This window comes from Sorex fumeus, unplaced genomic scaffold, assembly GCF_029834395.1.
Source record: "Sorex fumeus unplaced genomic scaffold, SorFum_2.1 ptg000156l, whole genome shotgun sequence".
NCBI lineage: Eukaryota > Metazoa > Chordata > Mammalia > Eulipotyphla > Soricidae > Sorex > Sorex fumeus.
This window is the reverse complement of record NW_026606213.1, coordinates 587,637-608,162: the sequence shown is the minus strand read 5'-3', so window position 1 is coordinate 608,162 and position 20,526 is coordinate 587,637. Positions and strand designations below refer to the sequence as shown.

The 20,526-nt window shown below is 64.5% G+C and overlaps 1 protein-coding gene across 1 annotated transcript; it reads left to right on the top strand.

Annotated features, from left to right (window-relative positions):
- The first annotated feature begins 3,179 nt into the window (after positions 1-3,179).
- UHRF1 (ubiquitin like with PHD and ring finger domains 1) lies at positions 3,180-18,952 on the top strand. Its single transcript, XM_056107288.1, has 16 exons — positions 3,180-3,342; positions 8,077-8,325; positions 9,062-9,222; positions 9,780-9,995; positions 10,326-10,426; positions 11,152-11,338; positions 12,242-12,365; positions 12,633-12,740; positions 12,835-12,939; positions 13,570-13,676; positions 14,656-14,818; positions 14,916-15,053; positions 16,597-16,759; positions 16,857-17,014; positions 17,505-17,609; positions 18,806-18,952. The coding sequence occupies exons 1-16, from the start codon at positions 3,190-3,192 to the stop codon at positions 18,950-18,952; spliced, it is 2,385 nt and encodes a 794-aa protein (XP_055963263.1). The 5' UTR covers positions 3,180-3,189.
- The last annotated feature ends 1,574 nt before the right edge of the window (positions 18,953-20,526 follow it).

Genomic DNA, 20,526 nt, shown 5'->3' with positions numbered 1-20,526 from the left:
TGTCCATTTCCTGGGGCAGCTGTGAAATAAAGAGGACACACAAGTTTCACGAACTCCGTTCCAGCCTGGGACTAACCGGAAGTGGGCTCCCACCCAGCACCAAGGATCTGTCCCTGGCCTTTCTCTGCTTCCGGAAGCTGCCTACTTTGCCGCTGATCTTGTCTCAAGCGCCCCTCGGTTGGCCGTTCCTCCCTCTTTCACTTGGGGCACCCGACAGAGAACACTGTTGTCCAGGGACCCTAAGATCCGCTTCTTAAGATCTTTATTTAAAATGTTCGTTCTGTTTTGTCTGGGGGCCACACCTGGCGATGCCCAGCGGCTGCTCCTGATGGTGCTTGCGGGGGGCCATAGAGGATACCGGGGGGATTGAATGCAGCCGCCCTCTCTGCTGTCCCCTCTCTCCGTCTCCCTCAGGATCTTCACTCCAAAGCCCCTGTGCTAGGCAAGGGAACCTTTGTCCAGATTTCAGGCTCTTTAACGTGGACACTGTGTGCTTGTGTGTGTGTGTGTGCGTGTGTGCACGCATGACTGTCCCCCTACAGAAATAAAAGCAGAAAATGTCAAGACCCAAGGAGCTCTTTGCACTGTGCCAGAGAAAAGTTGTCAAAACAGAAACCAGAGCCCCCGGCTTTTTTCCGTGGAGAGGGCCCTCCCAGGCGCAGTTGTGCTTCTGGAAAGATCCACGCTATCCTGCTGGGCCACCAGGGTGACAGGACACACCTCGGGACCTCAGGGCCGGGCCCTCACCTTCCCTTTGCTGCAACACAGGTGGTCTGGTCGCGCTGACCACCTTCCCCCTGCTCCTAAGTCTCAACTGGCCGTCCTCCCCCCTCCCCCAGCTCGCCCCTGCTCCACCCCGCAGGCCTGGGCGGCTGGAGAGGCCGCTGCAAGGGTCTCTCCGCCATGGAGGGCCGTTTCCCTTCACCTGTGACCATGTCCCCCAGGAGAGCACCAACGATGTGCCTCTGCCCTACTGCTCCCAGCCCCGAGTGCCCTGAACCGAAGTGCCCGGTCTGGGTCACGGTGTGCCCGCCAGCGCTGGTCACAGCGTGGCCGGCAGGGTGGAGGGGGCAGGGCGCTCTGCCCGTCTGTCTGGACAAAGCGGGAAGAGAAGGCGGGGGAGTCCAGCTCATAAGCCTCGTGGTTCAGTAGGGTGGGGAGAGTTGGCGCTGGGAAGTGGAGGCTGGGGGGAGGTCAGGCCGGCTGTCGGGGTGCAGGCGGGTTGGTGGTGCCCAGGGGGGGCCCTGATACTCTCCTGCAGTTCGGATAAGACATTCTGGCTCTCCCAGACCTGCTGGTCAGCGGGCATCCGGGCAGGGGTCTATGTGGGGATGAACTTAAGAAGTCCGATGGGAGGCTGGCTGCGTGGGGGGTGGGGGGCCAAGACTTCTGGGGGGGCGCGCACACCAGGGGTGGGGGATGCCCAGGTCTGGCCAGTAGGCCCCACCGCGGGCTAGGCGCGCCCAGCAGAGCGAGTAGGGCTGGGCGGGGCCTGGGCCCGCTGGGTCTGGGTGCGGGGGGGTGGACAGAGGCGGGGGCACCCCTGACCCCCCCTGTCCCGCTTCCCGCCAGCGCGGCGACCAATCACCGAGCAGGCGCCCGCCCCTGGCGCGGCCCCCGCGGCTCCCCAACGCCCAAGTTTTCGCGGGAAAAAAATCAGAGCCGCTGGGGCAGGCTGTCGGGGCGCTCCGGGGTGCACGCAGGTAGGTCCGCGCGCGGGGTCCGGGCTCGGGCACGCAGCGCCCGCGCCCGTCCACGCCGGCCCGAGGACTTGCCGCGCCGGGCCAGGGGGCACCGGGGGGCTGGGAAGGTGGGCAGCCGGGGCGATCGGGGGCGGGGGGCGGGGGGCGCGGGCACCCTGGCATCCGGAGGTGCCCGGAGCCCCCTGCCAGCCGCTTCCCCGGGAGCAGAACTCGGGCTGCGGGCCGGGTGCGGGGCACGGCGGGCGCACGCGTGTCCGCGCCGGGGACCCCCTGGCGCCCAGGCGTGGGTGGGCGTCCGCGCGGATCGCTGGAGCCGCGGAGCCGGCCCCCGCCCCCCGGGACCCCCGGCACCCCGAGTCCCGCGGGGGTCCGCGGGCCGGTGGGGGAGGGCCGGGCGCGCGCGGGGGCGGGTGTCCGGCTCCGCGCCTGCGCGCGGGGCGCCCCGCGATTCAATTGTGGCGCCCGGCCGGCTTTCGCGCGCCCTCGGTTCCCGGGGCGCGCCCGGGCCAATGGGCGCCGAGCGGGGCGGGCCCAGGGGCGCGGCGCGGCCAATGGGCGCGGCGGCCCGCGGCGGGGGGCGGGGCCTGGCGCGCGGGCCCGCCCCGAGCCCGGCCCGGCGGCGGGGGTGGGCGTGGGCTCGCGGCGTGGCCCGCAGGGGCTGGCGCGGGTATAAGAGGGCGCGGGGCGCCGGCTCGGGGCTCCCGGGGTGTCCAGGCGGCGCGAGGGGGCCGGCCTCCCAGGAGGCCCGCGGTGAGTCGGCCCGGGGGCGGCCGGTGGCCAGGGTCGCGCACGCGCGCGGCCCGCGGGGTGGGGGGGGGCGCCCAGGGGGTCGCGTGGGGGCCCTTTCGGGTCTCGGGGCCCTCTCCGCGGCCGGGCTCGCACTTGGCGGAGTCCCCCCGCGGGACTCGGGAAGTTGTGGCCCACGCCGGATTTGGCGGTTTTCCTCCGGGCTCCCCGGGAGTATGAATGAACGAGCGAGCGAGCGAATGAATGAGTGAATGAATGAATGAATGAACGAACGGTGCAGGAATGCGTGAGCTCTGTCACTTACCTCCAACGGACGTCGCTGTCGGCTTCCCCCCAAAAGTGAGTCGCGGGGCGGGGCGGGGGGTGCAAGACGGGACGGAGCGAGTCACTTAAAAAAAAAAGAAAATGCAAAAAAAAAAGCAAGCCTTCGCCCCCCCCTCCCCCGCCCCCCCGCCCCCAGCTGGCCTCCCTGCAGAACCCGGTGCCCGGCGTTGCCCATCAGCCTTGGAACAGCCCTGCCCGGGCCCCGCCAGGCCCAGAGCCCACTGGCGGGCAGATGAGGGACCGCCCCCCCTCGCTGCGCCCTGTGGGTGTCCCCCGCCAGGACAAAAGCCAAGCTGACCCGAGCTGTGCCTGGCAGGGCCTCGGGGGTGGGCATGGCAGGGAGGCCAGCACCGCTGACCCCCCTGGGGGTGTTGGGGGGGGTCCCCTGTCTCTCTCCGCAGCATCAGCAGGAACCATGTGGATCCGCGTGCGTACCATGGACGGGAAGGTGACCCGCACCGTGGACTCTCTGTCCAAGCTGACCAAAGTCGAACAGCTGAGACACAAGGTCCAGGTGCTGTTCCACGTGGAGCCAGGCCTGCAGAGGCTCTTCTACCGGGGGAAGCAGGTAAGGCCGCCTGCTCGCAACACCTTTGTTCTCGGCCCCATGTCCGGGGGACACCGGAGCACACCCTCACCCTCACCCCACCCCGCGTCCCCGGTCTGGAGAGAGCAGGAGGAACAAAGACCCGGCCAGCGCTCAGAGTGACCGTGGGGCAGGGCCGTTGACATTCCTAATCGCTAGCACTTGGACTTTTCAAAACTCCTTCCTTTATCCATTTAAAAAAAGTTTTTTTTTTTTTGGTGCAACATCGTTTGAGTTTTCTTTTTTCTTTTTCTTTTTTTTTTTTGAATAAAACTTGCTCAGAGATATGCACGAGGTCACTAGCGGGGGAAACGTGTTCGAGAGAGAACACGGGCTTCTCCAGAGTGCAAATAAAGCAATCAAAAAAAGAAAAAAGAGAGACGGGTTCAAGGAGGGAGAAGAGGGCCTGGAAGGGCAGGTCTGTTTTATTGCTTTCAATCAAGCTCCCCAGCCCCCTCCCCGCCAATCCCCTCCTTCTAGAGTCCTTTCTAAGAAAAAGTAAAGTTGGGGGGTGGTCACGCCAGGATGATGAGTTTCACGGAGATGAAATCAAGACCTGGCGTTTGGGGGCCCCCCACCCCCACCCCCCCATAGGCATCTGTTTTCTAGAAATCTGGATCCGGCTTATTCAGAGTCCAGAGAGCCCGCTCGCAAGGCCCGGGCTTCCAGCTGTGCGGAGGCCAGGAGGGCCGGCGCCCCCCACCCCGGCCGGCCCCAAGCTGGCCAGCGGGACCTTGTGCGCTCTTGCAGAGGGCAGCGGGTCCCCGCTCCTGGCCGCCCGCCCGCCTGCGCTCTGCAGCCCCTTTGTGGCCCTTAAAATGGCCACCCTGGCCTTCTCCCGGCTGCTGCCCACGTTCTGGACGCTTTGGCCGGGCAGGCGGAGGGTTTGCCTGACTCCCCCCCACTCGGTGGGTTAAGGCAGGCCGACAGCTGGCGAGGGGACAGTCGGCCCTGAGGATTTGGGTGGCTCTCGGGGACAGCTGCCGGAGACCTTTTATTATTTTTTTTAATAAACAAACAACAAAACATCCACTTGGACGCAGCGTGCCCCTGTTTGCTGTGGCATCTGGGCCCGGGGACTGCCGCCATCTGGCGTCTGCGGGAAACTCAGCGGCAGCTGACGGAGCCTGCCCAGGTTTTTTCGATTTTTTTTTTTTTCCTTTTTCTCTTTTCTTTCTTTTTTTTTCTTCTGGGGGCTGGGAGGGTCCTGGGCCGCTTACCCGAAATGAGACCTGATGATTAATTTCTCAGGCCTGCAGCGGCCCGGGACCTTTCGCCTGCTTCCTGCGCGGCCTGAGCCTGGCTCGGATGTCTGAAGGCGCTGACGGCGCCCGCCCTGCCCTGCCCTGCCCTGCCCCGGGAGGGCAAACCGATCCCCAGCACCGACCAGCAGCGGCGGCAGCAGGGTGGGGGGAGGGCGGCGGGTCCCCTGCGCCAGGGGCCAGGGCCAGGCGCCACGGCCAGCGCCGGCCCAGCAGGCCCAGCAGGCCGGGGGCGGGGCTTTGCCCTGGACGGCGGGAGTGTGAGTGTGAGTCTGCGCCAGGGCGTTGAGCGTGCAAGCGTGCCTGCCTGAGTGTGTCTGCACGTGGGTGTGTCTGGCTCTGCTTTGGGGCGCGGTTCAGGTTTCGGGGAAAGCGGAGAGGCCCCCAGTTCTTCCCCCACTTGAGCCCCCCAGGCTTTGCAGGGGTGGTCCCCATCCGCGCCCCCTCCTTCCTATTTTGGGGGATGCCCTCCCCTCCACCCCAGTAACTTCAGCTTGCCCCCTACCCCATTTGAGGGGGACACCGAGCCTCCAAGGCCCTGCCTTGCGCTGCATGTCCCGTAGGGCCCCCCACCTGTAGCCTCTCTTTGCGGGGAGGGTCCTGCCAGGTGGTGCTCAGGAGTCATTCCTGCGGGCTCTAGTGGAACCACGTGGGCTGGCCTGCTGGAGGCCGGGTCCCCCTCCCTGGGAAACTTGTGCCGGCCCGTGGTGCTCCTTCTCCGGTCCCTGAAATGCGGCTCCTCCGTGGGGCGTTTGGCCTCCACCGAACCAGGCCTCCCCTCCGCTTCACCCCCAGGGTTCACGCAGGAGCCACCCACTTCCTCCTGTCGTCATCCCGGGGATGCAGACACCCCTAGGGTGGAGGTGGGGGGGATTCTGCCAGTGGCGGGCCCCCTGGAGGCGGGAACCCCGCTTTCCCGGCTGTGGGCTCCGCCCCTCCCGGGGTGCAGTGCGGAGTCCCCCCCGCGGGGAGGCCTGGGGAGGGGCCGCCAGCCACTTGCCGCCTCCCGTAGCCGGAAGCCACAAGCCACGGAGAGTGACGCAACTTCCCAAGGTCACCCTCCCAGCAGCCCCGGCTCGCCCTCCCCCCCCCCCCCCGCGAGGCCTGTAGAGAGCCCGAGACCGGAGGTGGGCGGGGGTGGGCTCCCCCGTGGACCACCAGAGGCGAGGCCAGGCTGCAGGCAGAGTGCTAGAGAGCTGATGTATGTGCAGAATGTTCCAGAAAGGCCCCCACCCCCCGCACACGCCACACGGCCTGGCCTGGGTCCCCCACCTCCTGTTTTTCTTTCAAGGAAGCTGGCCGGGCCTGGCCATCGGGAGGGGGAGGCCTCACCCGGACTCACCGGGTGCCGGGAGGCTGTTGCCGCCTGCCCCGGGCAGCTCCATGGGCGGACACGGGGGCCAGCGTCCCAGGTGGGGCTGTGCCACCCGCAGAGCCCAGCTGCCCTGGGGGTCGGGGTCTCGCCCTGCCTGGTCCCCGTCTCCCCCTTTTGCCACCCTGGGGGCCCCTCGCCCAGACCGTTCCCTTCCTTCCTTCGGCCCCATGCCGCCCCCCCCCACCTGGCCCCCACCCCCGAGAGCCATAACGTCCCACGTGTCCCCAGATGCGTCCCTGGGGCTGGAGTCTCCCTCCAACTTCTCTTAGGGCCTCCGGAGCAGGGGAGCCCTGCGCCACCACGGCCTCCTCCGCCCAGCCCAGCCCGCAGCCCGCGCACTGGAGTCTAATTTCAGGAGGTGATAAAGGCCCCTCCCCCACAGCAGGGCTGTGGGGCCCTCCTGTCCCTCTGCGTCTGAGACGGCTCGCTGTCCGGACTGTTAGTGGTGCTGGGCACGGGGGTGTGGCCCCCCCCCCCACTCAATGCCAGGAAGCCCCCAGGTTGTGCTGACCAGGGATGTGACCAGGTGTCCCTTGGGGGGCTGTGTGTGTGTGTGTGTGTGTGTGTGTGTGTGTGTCTGTGTTTACTCCCAGCTGTGGGCAGGACCTGGGGGCTCTGGTGCAGCTGGAGTGGCTGCCAGGATCCCCCCTCAAGAGACCTGAGCTTCAGGTAGGGGGTTGGCTGGGTTCACCCACGCCCCCAGCTGCAGGGGGCCAGTGGTCAGTGCCCGCCAGGACCAGCCTGCCCTGGGCTCGGTGCTCGGCATAGAAGGAGCAGAGTGCGCCTGGGCTGGGTATGCACCTTGACGGCCCAGGGTCCGACTGGCCTGTTGGGCGGGGGGCGATTCCCTCTCCCCTCCTGGGCAGGGCGCATGCTCTCGGCTGCAGTGCTGCTGTGGAATGTGCTAGAACAGGTCTCCCCACCCCCCACCCCCACTTCTCAGCACCCCCGGCAGGATGGTTAGCTTTGGTCTTAGGACTCTGCAGCCCCAGAGGGAGGTCGAGGCTGAGGAAGGGAGTGGGTGCCCCTCCTCGGGCCCCGGGAGTCATAGGGGGCTTCTCAGATGTGTCTGGGGCCCCCCGCCAGACCCTGGGTTCCTGGAGTCCGGGTGGGCTCCCCTTGGGTCGATGCACCCCTGGAAAGCTGGGCAGAGGGTGCCGGGGTCAGCCCAGAACTTGTTGTTCCCCCTTGCTTTGGTCTTTGGGCTCCCTCCTGGGTGACTCCTGCCTCTGTGCTCAGGGATCACCCCGGCGGGGCTGGGATGGAGCCTGGGCTGGCTGTGTGTGAGGCGGACACGTCCCCGCTGTCCCGCCGCTCTGCCCCCCCCCCCCCCAGCCTCATCCCGGATTTTGCCTTAGGCTTTCACTGGAGCGTCAGGCACGAGTGCGCACCCCCAGGTCTGCTGGCCCCGTGTGGGGTGCCCTGACGCCGGACGCCTGTGCCTTCAGGACTTGGGTTAGATAGAGGCCTCCAGGGTAGTGTAGGACAGGGCGCCCACATCGCAGTGGATAGGCGCGCGTTCTGGAAGGTCCCACCCACACATCGCCCCGGCACTGCCCGAGGAACCTTAAGTGCCAGGGATCACACCCCTGGGCAAGCGGGCGCCTTCCCTGCTGTCCTTTCTCTCCAGCTGTCCTTGGTTTGAATGGTTTGGGGTTGTTGCGAGGGTGTTCGGCTCTGGGCCACACTCGGTGGAAGCCCCTCACCCCCCACTCCCAGGGCTCCTGTCCACAGGTGCCCCATTCTCAGCCGTGGCCTCTAGGGGGCAGGCCGGCCCTTCCTCTGCACCTGCGGGCTGGGACAGCTGACCGGAAAAGAGTCCAGTAACCCAAATATCAGGACTTTGCAGTGGGGCCTGAGCCATGGCACAGCGGGGAGGGCGTTTGCCTTGCACGGGGCAGACTCGGGGCCGATTCCCGGCACCCGGCAGGTCCCTCCAGCACTGCCAGGGGTGAGCCCTGAGCATCCCCGGGTCTGGCGCCCGAGCCAAACAGAAAGCCCCTTCCCCGGGGCCCAGGTGGGGGTGCGGCAGGCCGGGGCCCCGAAGCCGAGCCGGTGACGGTGCTCCCTTGGCCGCAGATGGAGGATGGCCACACGCTCTTCGACTACGACGTGCGTCTGAACGACACGGTGCAGCTGCTGGTGCGCCAGAGTCTGGTGCTGCCCCGCGGCGGGCGGGAGCGGGAGGCTGAGCTCTCCGACTCCGACTCCGGCTGCTGCCTGGGCCAGGCCGAGTCGGACAAGGCGTCCAACAGCAGCGAGGCGGACGCCAAGGCGGGCCTGGCCGAGGAGGAGGCCTGGGACGAGACCGAGCTGGGGCTGTACAAGGTGAGCGCCACCTCCGGGGGGGCTGCCGGGGCCCCAGGGCGGGGGCACGTGTCGGCCTCTGTCGCCACCTGCAAGTCACAAATTGCACCTACAGGTCGGAGTTGAGGGGGGCCCCCGGTACTTGCCCGGCAAGGGGGCCGACCCGGGTTCTATCCCAGTGTTTTTCCCGCAGCCCCTTCAGGAGTGGCCCCTGGGCATCGCCGGGTGTGGCCCCCCAAACAAGTCTGACTGCTGTTCCTGAGAACCTGTCCATGGGACTTGGTGTCTGGGGACAGGGCACGGGGTCTCAGTGTCCCCCTGGTCCCTTGGTTCTCCCCTGTGCTGCTTGGAGCCCTGCTGCTCTACTGGGCGGTGTCAGGGACCCCTCAGCACCCAGTGTGGTGGAATTGGGGCCCCTGGTCCCGTGTCCTTCCACTCTGGTGAATGAAGACCCTGTATCTGGCACCTCAGGCTTTTGGGGGGGCCACCCCTAGTGATGCTCAGGGCCGAATCCTGGTTCTGTGCTTGGGGATCCAGCCCAGGTGGGCCACTTGCAAGACAAATGCCACCCCCCCCCCGCTGTATGTCCCTCCGGCCCAAGGCAGCCCGGTCTTGATGACCTCCAGCGCCCACAGACGGTGGGCCGGGTTCCCACCTTTGAGGCTCTGTCCGCGTTGGGCCTCGCTCTCCGTCCCTGGCCCTGCGCCCCGCCCCCCCCCCCCCAGCTCTCATCTGAGCCGCTGTGTTGTGCTGGCAGGTGAACGAGTATGTGGACGCCCGGGACACCAACATGGGTGCCTGGTTCGAGGCGCAAGTGGTCCGGGTGACCAAGAGGGGACCGTCGCCCGACGAGCCCTGCAGCTCCACCGCTATCCCGGACGAGGAGGAGGAGGTTATCTACCACGTGAAATATGACGAGTGAGTGCCCGCCGGGGTGGGCAGAGACAGCGGGGAGGCGTGGCGTCTGCAGGGTCGGGTGCAGGTGCAGGCTCCAGTGATATGGAGTTGTGGGGGGGGCTTTGAGCTCGAGACCACACAGGTGGCGGGTCCCCCCAGACCTGTGTGCTTGCTGGAGGTCTGAGATGGAGGTGCTGGTCTGGGTGCCGCTGCGGGCCGCTCTGCCATGGCCTCATAGGGGCGGCGAGAGGGGGGCCTGCTGCTCGTCCATCCCTCTTGTTAAGACTCCAGGCCCGTCCACCTAAGTATTGTCCCCCGACTGCCTTGCGGCATCTATTGTCGTGACCTCCATAGTTGGATAGTTGGGCATGCAGTGTGTGTGTGTGTGTGTGTGTGTGTGTGTGTGCGTGTGTCGGGGAGGGTTGGCACGCACATGTTGCTGGCCAGGGTCTCGCCACAGTGTCCCCCAGCGAGGGGACGGGACACCCCCACCCAGGGTGGCCCGACGGAGCCTGGCTCTCCCATGGGGGGCCATGAACACACCGGACTGCGGGCTCAGAGGCGGCCTCTCCCCGCAGCTACCCGGAGAATGGTGTGGTGCAGATGAGTGCCCGGGATGTGCGGGCCCGCGCCAGGCACATCCTGCAGTGGCAGGAGCTGGAGGTGGGCCAGACGGTCATGCTCAACTACAACCCGGACAACCCCAAGGAGCGGGGCTTCTGGTACGACGCCCAGATCGTGCGCAAGCGGGAGACACGGACCCAGCGAGAGCTCTTCGCCAATGTCATGATTGGGTGAGTGGCGGGGACTCGGAGCCCCGAGGGAGCATGGGCACGATGATGTGTGGCATCGTGAGGGACGTCACTGCGGTGTGTGTGTGAGGGCCGGGTGGGGGACCGTGACCTGGTGGCCTCGTGCTGGTGTCTGAGGCAGTGGACTGTGAGCTGGCCTGAGGGTTGGCGGTGGGGCGGGGGGTTACCTATTGCTTGTGGGTGCATGAGGGGGGCCCCCTCGTGGAGCCTCTGATCTGGCTGCACTTGAATCCGGGGCGGGGGTGCCGGTACCCTGGGAGAATCGCCACAGTGGACCGAGCTCACGCCCCCACCCCCTACCCCCACCCCCAGGGGCGACTCTCTCAACGACTGTCGCATCATTTTCGTGGATGAGGTTTTTAAGATCGAGCGCCCGGGTGAGGGGAGCCCAGTGGTCGAGAACCTCATCAGACGTGAGTTGGGTCCCTTGATCTGGATCTGGAGGAGGGTACCCGGTGGGACCCTTTCTGCTAGGTGCAGGTCTGGGAGGGGCCTGTCCCACTTCTGGGGTCCCATTGGCTTTCCTCCACCCTGATGGTCCCGCCCACCTATTTCCATTGGCTTTCCTCCACCCTGATGGTCCCGCCCATTTCTGCTGGTCCCACCCACCCATTTCCATTGGCTTTCCTCCTCCCTGATGGTCCCACTCGCCCATTTCCATTGGCTTTCCACCTCCCTGATGGTCCCGCCCGCCCATTGCCATTGGCTTTCCTTCACCCTGATGGTCCCGCCCATTTCTGCTGGTCCCGCCCACCCATTGCCATTGGCTTTCCTCCTCCGCGATGGTCCCGCCCACCCATTGCCATTGGCTTTCCTTCTCCCCGATGGTCCCGCCCATTTCTGCTGGTCCCGCCCGCCCATTTCCATTGGCTTTCCTCCACCCTGATGGTCCCGCCCATTTCTGCTGGTCCCGCCCACCCATTTCCATTGGTGTTCCTCCTCCCTGATGGTCCCGCCCACCCATTGCCATTGGCTTTCCTCCTCCCCGATGGCCCCGCCCATTTCTGCTGGCCCCACCCATTTCTGCTGGCCCCGCCTCCCCCAGTTGGGCCTGCTCGTTCCTATTGGCCCTCTCCCCGCCGGCCCCGCCCCCGCCCCGCTAACCCCGCCCCGTCCTGCCGGCCCCGCCCCCGTCCAGGCAAGAGCGGGCCTTCCTGCAAGCAGTGCAAGGACGACGAGAGCAAGCCGTGCCGCGTGTGCGCCTGCCACCTGTGCGGGGGCAAGCAGGACCCCGACAAGCAGCTCATGTGCGACGAGTGCGACATGGCCTTCCACCTCTACTGCCTCAGCCCTCCCCTCAGCAGCATCCCCGAGGAGGACGAGTGGTGAGCGGGGCGGGGTGGAGGGCAGCTCGCGCACCTGACCTCCCCTTCCCACATCTCCGGCGATCGATCCCCCAGGTCCCTGCAGCTCCCCGTGCCTCACGCCTCCCGGCTCTGTGCGGGGGGCGAAGCGTTCGACCCCCGGGGTCTACTGCCAGGCTTGTGCTCAGCACGTGCTCCGGCCCGCGAGCTTGCTTGCAACCCTGGTCCGCGACGCCCAATTTGACACCGATTTCGAAGCGCGGGCCGAGAGTTGAGTTCTGAGCGCAGCTGGCTATGACTTGTCAGCCCCCCACCCCCCCCAGAACAAACAAGCCAGCAAGGAAATAAGATTGATTCATCTCAGGACGGAGCGATTGCACGGTGGGGAGGGTTCTTGCCTTGGTCGCGGATGGCTCGGGTCCCGCCCCGGCATCCCAGAGGGTCCCCCGAGCCGCAGCAGGAGTGATCCCGGAGGGCAGAGCCAGGGATCGAGCTCTGTAGCGCCCGGGGTGGTCCAGAACACCAAATACCAATACAAAATGAGCCCCAGGGGCCAGAGCGATCGGCGTCCAGGAGGTGAGGTCCTTGCCTTGCATCTGCCAGGCCCGGGTTCGGTCCTCCCTGCCTGCGCCTGGCTCCCAAATAAATACTCCTGCGTGTCGCCTGATAGACCCCCCCCAGAAATGATCGTGTCCTCGGTGTGGAGTGGGAGGGTTTCAGGAGGCAGACCCTACAGATGCGAAGCAGAGCTGGGCCTGGGGTCCCAGCGGACTCGAACCCTGTCCCCTCCCTGGCCCTCCTCACCGGGACCTTGGCGTGTCCGGCTGGACCCGCCCTCCTGGCCCTGTGCTGTTGAGGGGAGAAGGGGGGTGGGTGGGCCGAGCTCGGGTCAGTGGGATCACGCCAGCGGTGGTGGCCTCACAGGTACTGTCCCGAGTGCCGCAATGAGCCCAGTGAGGTGGTGCTGGCCGGAGAAAAGCTGAAAGAGAGTAAGAAGAAGGCGAAAATGGCCTCGGCCACTTCCTCGTCCAGGCGGGACTGGGGCAAGGTGAGACCCTGCTGGGCCCGCCCTGGAGTCCCCACTCACCACTCGCCCTGCCCGGGCCCCGCCCATCACAACCTGCTGGCCCCGCCCACTTCATCCTGGCCTGGCCTGGCCTGCCCACCTCTCCCGCCCATCCCTTGGCCACCAGCCCGGCTTGCTCCTTTGCCAGGCCCACCCGCTGTCTCGACCCCCCCCCTTGGCACGCCCAGTGCCTCCCCCCCACCCCCACCCCACCCCTGCTGCTCCAACTTCTCCCTGCTCGGCCCACAGGGCATGGCCTGTGTGGGGCGTACTCGGGAATGCACCATCGTCCCTTCCAACCACTACGGACCCATCCCGGGGATCCCCGTGGGCACCATGTGGAGGTTCCGAGTGCAGGTAACCGCGGGCGTCCCCGGGACATGGGGCGGGAGCCTTCTCCCACGTCGGACGGCCAGGCTGGAGCTGCCCCCCGGTGTATTTCTGGTCCTAGGTCAGCGAGTCGGGGGTCCACCGGCCGCACGTGGCGGGCATCCACGGCCGGAGCAACGATGGGGCCTACTCCTTGGTCCTGGCTGGGGGTTATGAGGACGATGTGGTGAGTGGGGGGGGCCTGGCCCCATGGCTTTGGGGGACGGCGACACGTCGTGGAACACGATGTGGAAGGCCGCCAATTTCTCTCCTGCTGGGACTCGTGCTCAGTAAATACTTTTTCCTGCCTTCCCCGCACCCCAGCCCCGGCACCCCCATGGACTTCCTCGTAACTGTTTGCGTGGACCTCCGGGGGGAGCTGTAGGTGGGGGGTTGGTCCCCCAGGACATTCCCTGTGGGATCTGACTCACATCCCGCGGTGGTGGACCGCCGTGTAGACACTGCTCCGTCCTACGTCTCCACCCAGCGTTGCTGGATGTGGGGCTCTCGTCCCTTCTGGCCCTTCAGTCACTCACTGCCCTGCAGTGCCTGTTGCCAGTCCAGTCTCGGTTCTCTGGGGTGTCTGCCCATGGGGGCCTGCGAGCCTCCGCCTGCCCACCGCCCGTGCAGGCTCCTTGCTTCGTCTCTTGCCACACGGGTCTCCTGCCGTTTCTTGGGCGCTTGGGGGTTGGCAGTCCTGGTTGACACTTTTGGGGTGTTGGAGGTCCACAGTCTCCATTGGGGATGGGTTGATCCTCGTTTCCGCTTTGCTGGGGCTTCTGCCCGGGACTCACCCCGACCTCACTCTTTGTTTCAGGACCACGGGAACTTCTTCACGTACACGGGCAGCGGTGGCCGGGACCTCTCCGGGAACAAGCGGACAGCTGAGCAGTCCTGTGACCAAAAACTCACCAACACCAACAGGTGCGTGCATCCCTGAGCTCAGCCCTGGGGGGGAGGGGCGGGCATCCAGTTGGGGTCATTTCCGGAGGCTTGGGATTCCCATTAAAGATGAACCGCCATGGTGCAGCAGGAGGACTGTGCCAGGCAAGCCGCCAACCTGGGTTCGACCCCCAGCCTCCCATAAGTCCCCTCCTGTATTGCCAGGAGTGATATTTCTGAGTGCAGAGCCAGGAGAAAACCCCTGAGCATCGCTGGGTGTGGCCCCAAACCAAGAAATTTTTTGCTTTTTGGGTCACACCCAGCAATGCCCAGGGGTCACTCCTGGCTCTGTGCTCAGGAATTACCCCTGGCAGTGCTCAGGGGACCCTATGGGATGCTGGGAATCGAACCCGGGTCGGCCACGTGCAAGGCAAATGCCCTACCTGCTGTGCTATCGCTCCAGCCCCCTAAGAAACTTTTTAAAAAAGTCTCAGGGTCTGAGGGCTGCTGGGTTTTGATCCCAGTGAAAGATCTCGGGGCGACCCTTCACTCTGAGGGGCCCTTCCCGGCGAGGGCGTCTGTTTTTTCCTGGGCCAGCTCTTCCCCACGTGGGGATCAACTTGCATCCTGTGTCTCGGGGGAAGGGGGGGCGCAGAGGAACCCCTAGATGGCTTCTGATCTCCGGTATTTCCTTTGGATCTTTGCAGAGATCCACCCAGTCTTTGGGGTGGGGGGGACGCGGAAGGTTACAGGGTGGCTTGGGGGCGACTCACTCCGGGGGTGCCGGGGATCAAACTAGGGTCGGCCAAGTGCAAGGCAGGCGCCTTCGACCACCCTCCTTGCCTCCCCCCACGCTCTGCATAGAGCTGGGGTTGACTGCCCCCCCCACTGCTGCTGGGGGATCTGGAGGGAGAGTCCTCGCTGCCCGCCCGCCCGCCCTCCAGACGTTGGTGTTGGGGCGGGGGAGGCTGTTCCGGGTTCTCTGTCCCTGGTGCTCTACCACCGTCTCGTCCCCCTCCAGGGCGCTGGCCTTGAACTGCTCCGCGCCCATCAATGACCGCAAGGGTGCCCAGGCCAAGGACTGGCGGTCGGGCAAGCCAGTGCGGGTGGTCCGCAATGTGAAGGGGGGCAAGCACAGCAAGTACGCCCCGGCCGAGGGCAACCGCTACGACGGCATCTACAAGGTGGGCCTCTGCCCCTGCCCCCCACCCCCTTCCCAACCCCGCCCCCCCCCCCAGGGCCGCCAGCCCTGACTCCCGACCGACCCCGTGCCGGCCACAGGTGGTGAGGTACTGGCCCGAGAAGGGGAAGTCCGGCTTCCTGGTGTGGCGCTACCTCCTGCGGAGGGACGACGAGGAGCCCGGGCCCTGGACCAAGGAGGGGAAGGACCGGATGAAGAAGCTGGGGCTGACCATGCAGGTGTGCGGGCGGAGCGCTGGGGGAGGGGGCTGTGGAAGGCCCGGGACCGGACCTGGGGCTGCCGTGTACAAGGCGATGCCCTCCCCGCGGGGCTGTTGCCACTCAACTCCTCTTGGGGATTTTTCTTTCTTCCTTTCTTTTATTTTTGCTTTTTTTTTTTTTTTTTTTTTGCTTTTGGGGTCACACCCGGTGATGCTCAGGGGTTCCTCCGGGCTCTGCACTCAGGAATGACTCCTGGCGGTGCTCGGGGGACCCTATGGGATGCTGGGAATCGAACCCGGGTCGGTCGTGTGCAAGGCAAACTCTCCCTCCCCCCCCCAGATTTTTCTTTTGATGAAAGTAATGTCCAGCCTCCAAGGGGCCTGGCCCTGGCTCCTGGGCCCCACTGGCCGGTACGGTGTCCTGGCCACGCAGAGCCTGGGTGTTCGTCATGGACTTTCCAGCCGGACTGGGGCGAGCCTGCCGGATTCTATCTCCCAGCACCCCGTAGTCCCCTTGAGCGCAGCTGGGTATGGGCCAAAATGCCCAAAACAAAGATTATCGGCGAAAACTTCAGCGTTTTTTATTCTCTGTGGCTTTTTTGTTTTGAGTTGTGTGCAGTGGGGTATTTTCGGCCACATTTGGCAGCGCTCAGGACTTGGTCCTGACCGTTCTGGCGGGGATCACTCCTGGTGGGGCTTGGGAGATGCTGGATGGTGTGGGGGTTCGAACCCGGGTCCACCATGTGCAAGACCAGGCCTGCCCCACTGTCCTCGTGCTTGCCCCAGGACCTTTGCTTGAGAACTGAGAACTGTAGTAAGTCAGACCCTTGGCTTAGAAATGAATTTGGCCTCTGGTTCCTGCTCCCCGCCCCCCAAATAATCAGGATCAAAGGCCGGAGCTGTGGAGCCAGTGCCCGGTGCCAGCTAAGAGGGCTCTCCCCACTGGGGCTGTGGCCTCCCTGGCTCTGTAATTAGGGTGTCTTCTGTTTCTGGTGGGGAGGCTGACAGGTTGGGCTGGGACTATTGAATGCATCTTAATTGCTAAGCGCCTGACCCCTGGGGGTGGGTGAGAAGCCAGAAGCCGGTCTGTCTTTGGGAAATCAGGGAGCAGTAGACCCGGGCGCCGGGGAGCTGGGACTGGGAAGGCATCTCCCCTGGGATGATGGGATGGCGCCCCCTGGCTCCCTGGGGGTCTCGGAGGTGGCTGTGAGGGGCACTTCTGATTGGCTGTGGCAGGGGGCTGGAGGGGACAGTTCCGCGCTTGGTGACCTGCAAACCTGGAAGTGTGGGGGGGGTGGCGTACCAGCCTCGGACCCAAACCTGGGAGGCCGTGAGGTGTGTTTGCTGGCGCTGGGGCTGCAGCTCTCAGTGGGGTTGGGCACGGGTCCAGCACCCCGTCTGGATCCCTGCGCCCCGCCAGGAGTGAGCCCCGGGGCGCCGATGCTGGGTGTGGCCCCCACATTTGAAAAAAACGTGTGTGTTTGCGGGGGCGAGTGGCTGTTTTGGCCTCTGAGGGTCCCTCGCAGCCACCCGGCCCCCCTCACCTCTGCTTCCCCGTCCAGTACCCTGCAGGTTACCTCGAAGCCCTGTCCCGGAAGCAGAAGGAGAAGGAAAACCGCCTGAAGCCGGCGGACGAGGAGGCCGAGGAGGAGGCCGCCGAGGAGTCCATGGAGGTGGATGACTCTGTGACCCCCAAGAAAGGCAAACGGAAGAGCAAGACAGGAGGTGGGTGGCTCACCCGGGGCGGGGGGCGGGGGGAACCGGGGGCAGCAGCCTGGGGCGGGGCCCCAGCCTCACCCGCCTCGTCCCGCCCCACCCCTAGAGGGCCAGTCCAGCCCCGTGTCCCCGTCGCGGGCCACCCCGAAGAAGAGCCGCGTGGAGCCCTTCAGCCTGACCGCAGAGCAGAGCCTCCTCATCGCCAAGGACCAGAGCAATGCCAAGCTGTGGGCTGACATCCAGGGCTCGCTGCAGGGCGGCACGGTGAGCGTGGCGGGCGTGCCTCCGTTTGTCCGTCCGTCCGTCCGTCCGTCCGTGGCTGGCCCCTCGTTTGTTCCTCTGTCTTTCCAGCGCTTGGGGCTGACTCCTGGCTGGGCTCAGGGATCACTCCTGGCACTGCTCAGCGACCCTCGGGGGTGCCCGGGATCAGATCCTGGTTGCCCGTGGCCAGGGCCGGTGCCCTCCTCACAGTGCTCCCACCCCGCCCCCTCCCCCAGCCTCTGGCCCGCGCCTCCCATCCCGGCGGCCTGAGCTGCCTGTTCCATTGTGTCCCTCTGCGTCCCCCAAGTGTGGGAGCGGCGTCCCTGGGCCTCTGGTGGGCTCCGTGCGTGTGGCCATCCCCCCCACTGACTCCATGGACTCTGGCTGGGTCGTCTGACAGCGGGTGAAGCATGAGATTGTGGGAGGCCAGAGTTCCAGGAGAGCTGCCTGGGGGCACTGGCCTGAGCTCACGCCCCCTCCTGCTGCCCCCCAGTTCCAGCTGTTCCTGAGCAAGGTGGAGGAGACTTTCCAGTGCATCTGCTGCCAGGAACTGGTGTTCCGACCCATCACCACCGTGTGCCAGCACAACGTCTGCAAGGTGAGGCTCCCTTTTCCAGAACATGCCAGAACCTTCTGTTGTCTCGTTTCCCCTCTTCACACCCCCCCCCCCACACACACACACACACGGTTGTCACAGTCCTCCTGGTGACTGAAGAAGGTTCCCAGGAAGGCCGGGCCCTGCTGATATGCCCCAGTAGACTGGGTGGTCCCCACCCCAGGGCCAGCGAGACCCTCACATCCTGGCAGTCCCTGGGGCCTTTTTCCTGGGGGCTGAGTCAGGGCCAGCTCTGGGCGGGGGTGGAGGCTGCAGAGCCCAAGTGTGGGTCCCTCCAAGCCCCATGCCCCATGGATCAGGACTCCCTCGTCCCCTCCTTCCGCCTTTGGCTGGCTCATTCCCTGAGTGTCTGAGGGGCTCTGACCACTGTGGACTCAGACTCGCCTGGATGACACAGCCTGGGGGTTCATCTCTTGTTTGGGGTGGTCCTGAGGGCATCAGATGACCCTGGGCTGTTCCACCACAGGACCGGCGGGTTGGGGGGCCCCTGTGTTTCAGGGGGCGCCGGGGAGGTCTCTGGTGTCAGCTGTGAGATCTGGCCAGCCGGCGAGGGGGCAGGGGGGCCCTGTGTTGGGGTGGAGGCCAGGACCGTGTCCCTTATGGACCCCTCTCACCCACCTGCCCTCTCATTTGATTTCTTCTGGGGCCATACCCGGCGATGCTTGCGGGTTCTTCCTGCCTCTGCTCAGGGATCACTCCTGGCAGGGCTCGGGAACCCTAGCGGAGGCCGGGGATCGAACCTGGGTCAGCTGCATGTAAGACTTGCAACTATCGCTCTGGCCAGTGACACCCCGTCCCCCGTCCCCCCCCCCCCCCCCCGGTCCCTTTACTCTTTTTGCTTAATTAAGTTAGCTGGATCCAGATCCTGCCCCAGTGGAAACTTAGACGTGAGGAGAGGGGCTGGAGCGATAGCACAGCGGGGAGGGCGTTCGCCTTGCACGCGGCCGACCTGGGTTCGATTCCCAGCATCCCACAGGGTCCCCCGAGCAGGAGTCATTCCTGAGTGCAGAGCTAGGAGAGAACCCCCGAGCATCGCCGGGTGTGACCCCAAAAAGCCAAAAGAGAGGAGAGAAAAAAAAGTGAGGGGGAGGTGGGTGTTTTGAGAGCGCATGTGGTCAGCTCCAGAGGGACGGAGAGGCCACGGCCATGCGCCCAGCAGCCGCCTGTCTCCCTTGCAGGACTGTTTGGACCGCTCCTTTCGGGCGCAGGTGTTCAGCTGCCCGGCCTGCCGCTGTGACCTGGGCCGCAGCTACTCCAGGCAGGTGAACCAGGAGCTGCAGGCGGTGCTCAATCTTCTCTTCCCGGGCTACGGCAGTGGCCGGTGATCCTCCTCCTCCTCCCTTTCCTCCTCCTGGCACTTGGCACAGGGGAGGCGCCTGAGACATCGATTCTAGTGGCTTAACTTAAGAAAAAAACGTGTTTCCCCCACTGCCCCCTTGAAAAGCTGCCTTGTTTGTCTGGCTGGGTTTTTTGTTGGCTTCCTGGTGCCCCCCCGCCCCCCCCCCCCCAGTCTTATTTCCTTCTTCCCTCCCTGCTGCATCTGTAAATTTTTAGGGATTGAAACGGAAAGAAAGAAAAGTTGAACCTCCAAAGCCCCTAACCTGCCCCATTCCGGGACACCGCCTCCCTTTCAGCAGATAGAAACAAAATACCCCTGCAGGCTTGTGATTTCTGAGGTCAGAATTAGGAGGGAAAAACTCGATGTGGATGCAGCCGGAGGGTCTGTGCCTTTGAGTGCAAGTTCAAAACCTCTGCCTTCCCCTCCCCAGGGGGGGCCTGACCAGTCGAGAGCTGCCCCTTCCCACAGTGTGAGCGGAGGGCATCTGCCCTGGGCGTCACCACCTCTGACTGTCTCTGATCAGACTGGACGGGCCAGGTGGTTGGGAGGGGGGGTCCCCTTGGCCAGAAGTTGTGGGAAGAAGAGGAAAATTCCAGTCCGGCCCGGTGTAGACGAGAGGGTCTACACTCCACACTGCCTCCTGGCTCACGAGCCTTTCCCCGGGCTGGCGGAGCGGGAGGCCCCCCCCGCCCCAGAACTACCTCTTTCGGAAGCGTCTCCACACAGGCCACCCCACAGTGCCCCCGCCCCGCCCCCAACTCTGGAAGCCACGTTCAAGTGCCTGCCGCTCGGTCCGTCTCGGAAAGCACAAGGGCTTCTCTTAGCACTGCACTGTTGGTCGGCACGGCCAGCCACTCCGGACAACTGGTCGACCCGCTTCCCCGCGCCCAGGAGCTTGTCTCGAGCCGGTCTGGGTTCTGTCGGTCCATATCAGAATTGAATTTTCAACCCGCCAGTTGAGAATTACAAAGAGGGGATATATATATATATTTTTTAAATAAATGAACACTTTGGCTAAATGAATTTTTTTTTTTTGTAGTTACTGTATATGTTACTGAGAAAGGTATATAACTTAGGTTGGTTTTTTTGTTGTGTTTTTTTTTTTTTTTTAAATTTTTGGCTATTTTGTATTTGGGGGATGGATTTTTTTTTTTTCCTAACTTTACCAAAGTTTGCAGCTCATACCTCAACAGAACAGGAATATTTTAAATCATTGCCACTGCAGACAAACTGGAAAAATAATGGTTTCCTAAAAGTTTGAGGGTGTTTTTCTTTTTCTTTCTTTTTTTTTTTGGGTGGATAATCTGTTAGGAAGAAACAAAATCCCCTGTAGGCTTTTTGTAAAAAGTTCAATATTCTTTGTCCAGATTTTAGATTTCTCTGAATAAATGACTTTTGCAGATTTCTTCTGTTGTGTCTTGTCCTCTTTTTAGAGAACCTACAAGATCACTGGTCCCAGTTGACTTTCAAGTATCTTGGGTGGGGTCCGGAGCCATAGGACAGTGGGGAGGGCGTTCGTTCACCCTGCGTGCTGCCTGTCTGGAGATCAAATCTGGCATT

Excerpts from the sequence above, each read along its gene's own strand:
- UHRF1 (XM_056107288.1), top strand. The coding sequence starts at position 3,190 with ATGTGGATCCGCGTGCGTACCATGGACGGGAAGGTGACCCGCACCGTG. Across the intron at positions 8,326-9,061 it reads CCGAGCTGGGGCTGTACAAG|GTGAACGAGTATGTGGACGC; the intron begins GTGAGCGCCACC and ends TTGTGCTGGCAG. Across the intron at positions 12,741-12,834 it reads TGTGGAGGTTCCGAGTGCAG|GTCAGCGAGTCGGGGGTCCA; the intron begins GTAACCGCGGGC and ends TTCTGGTCCTAG.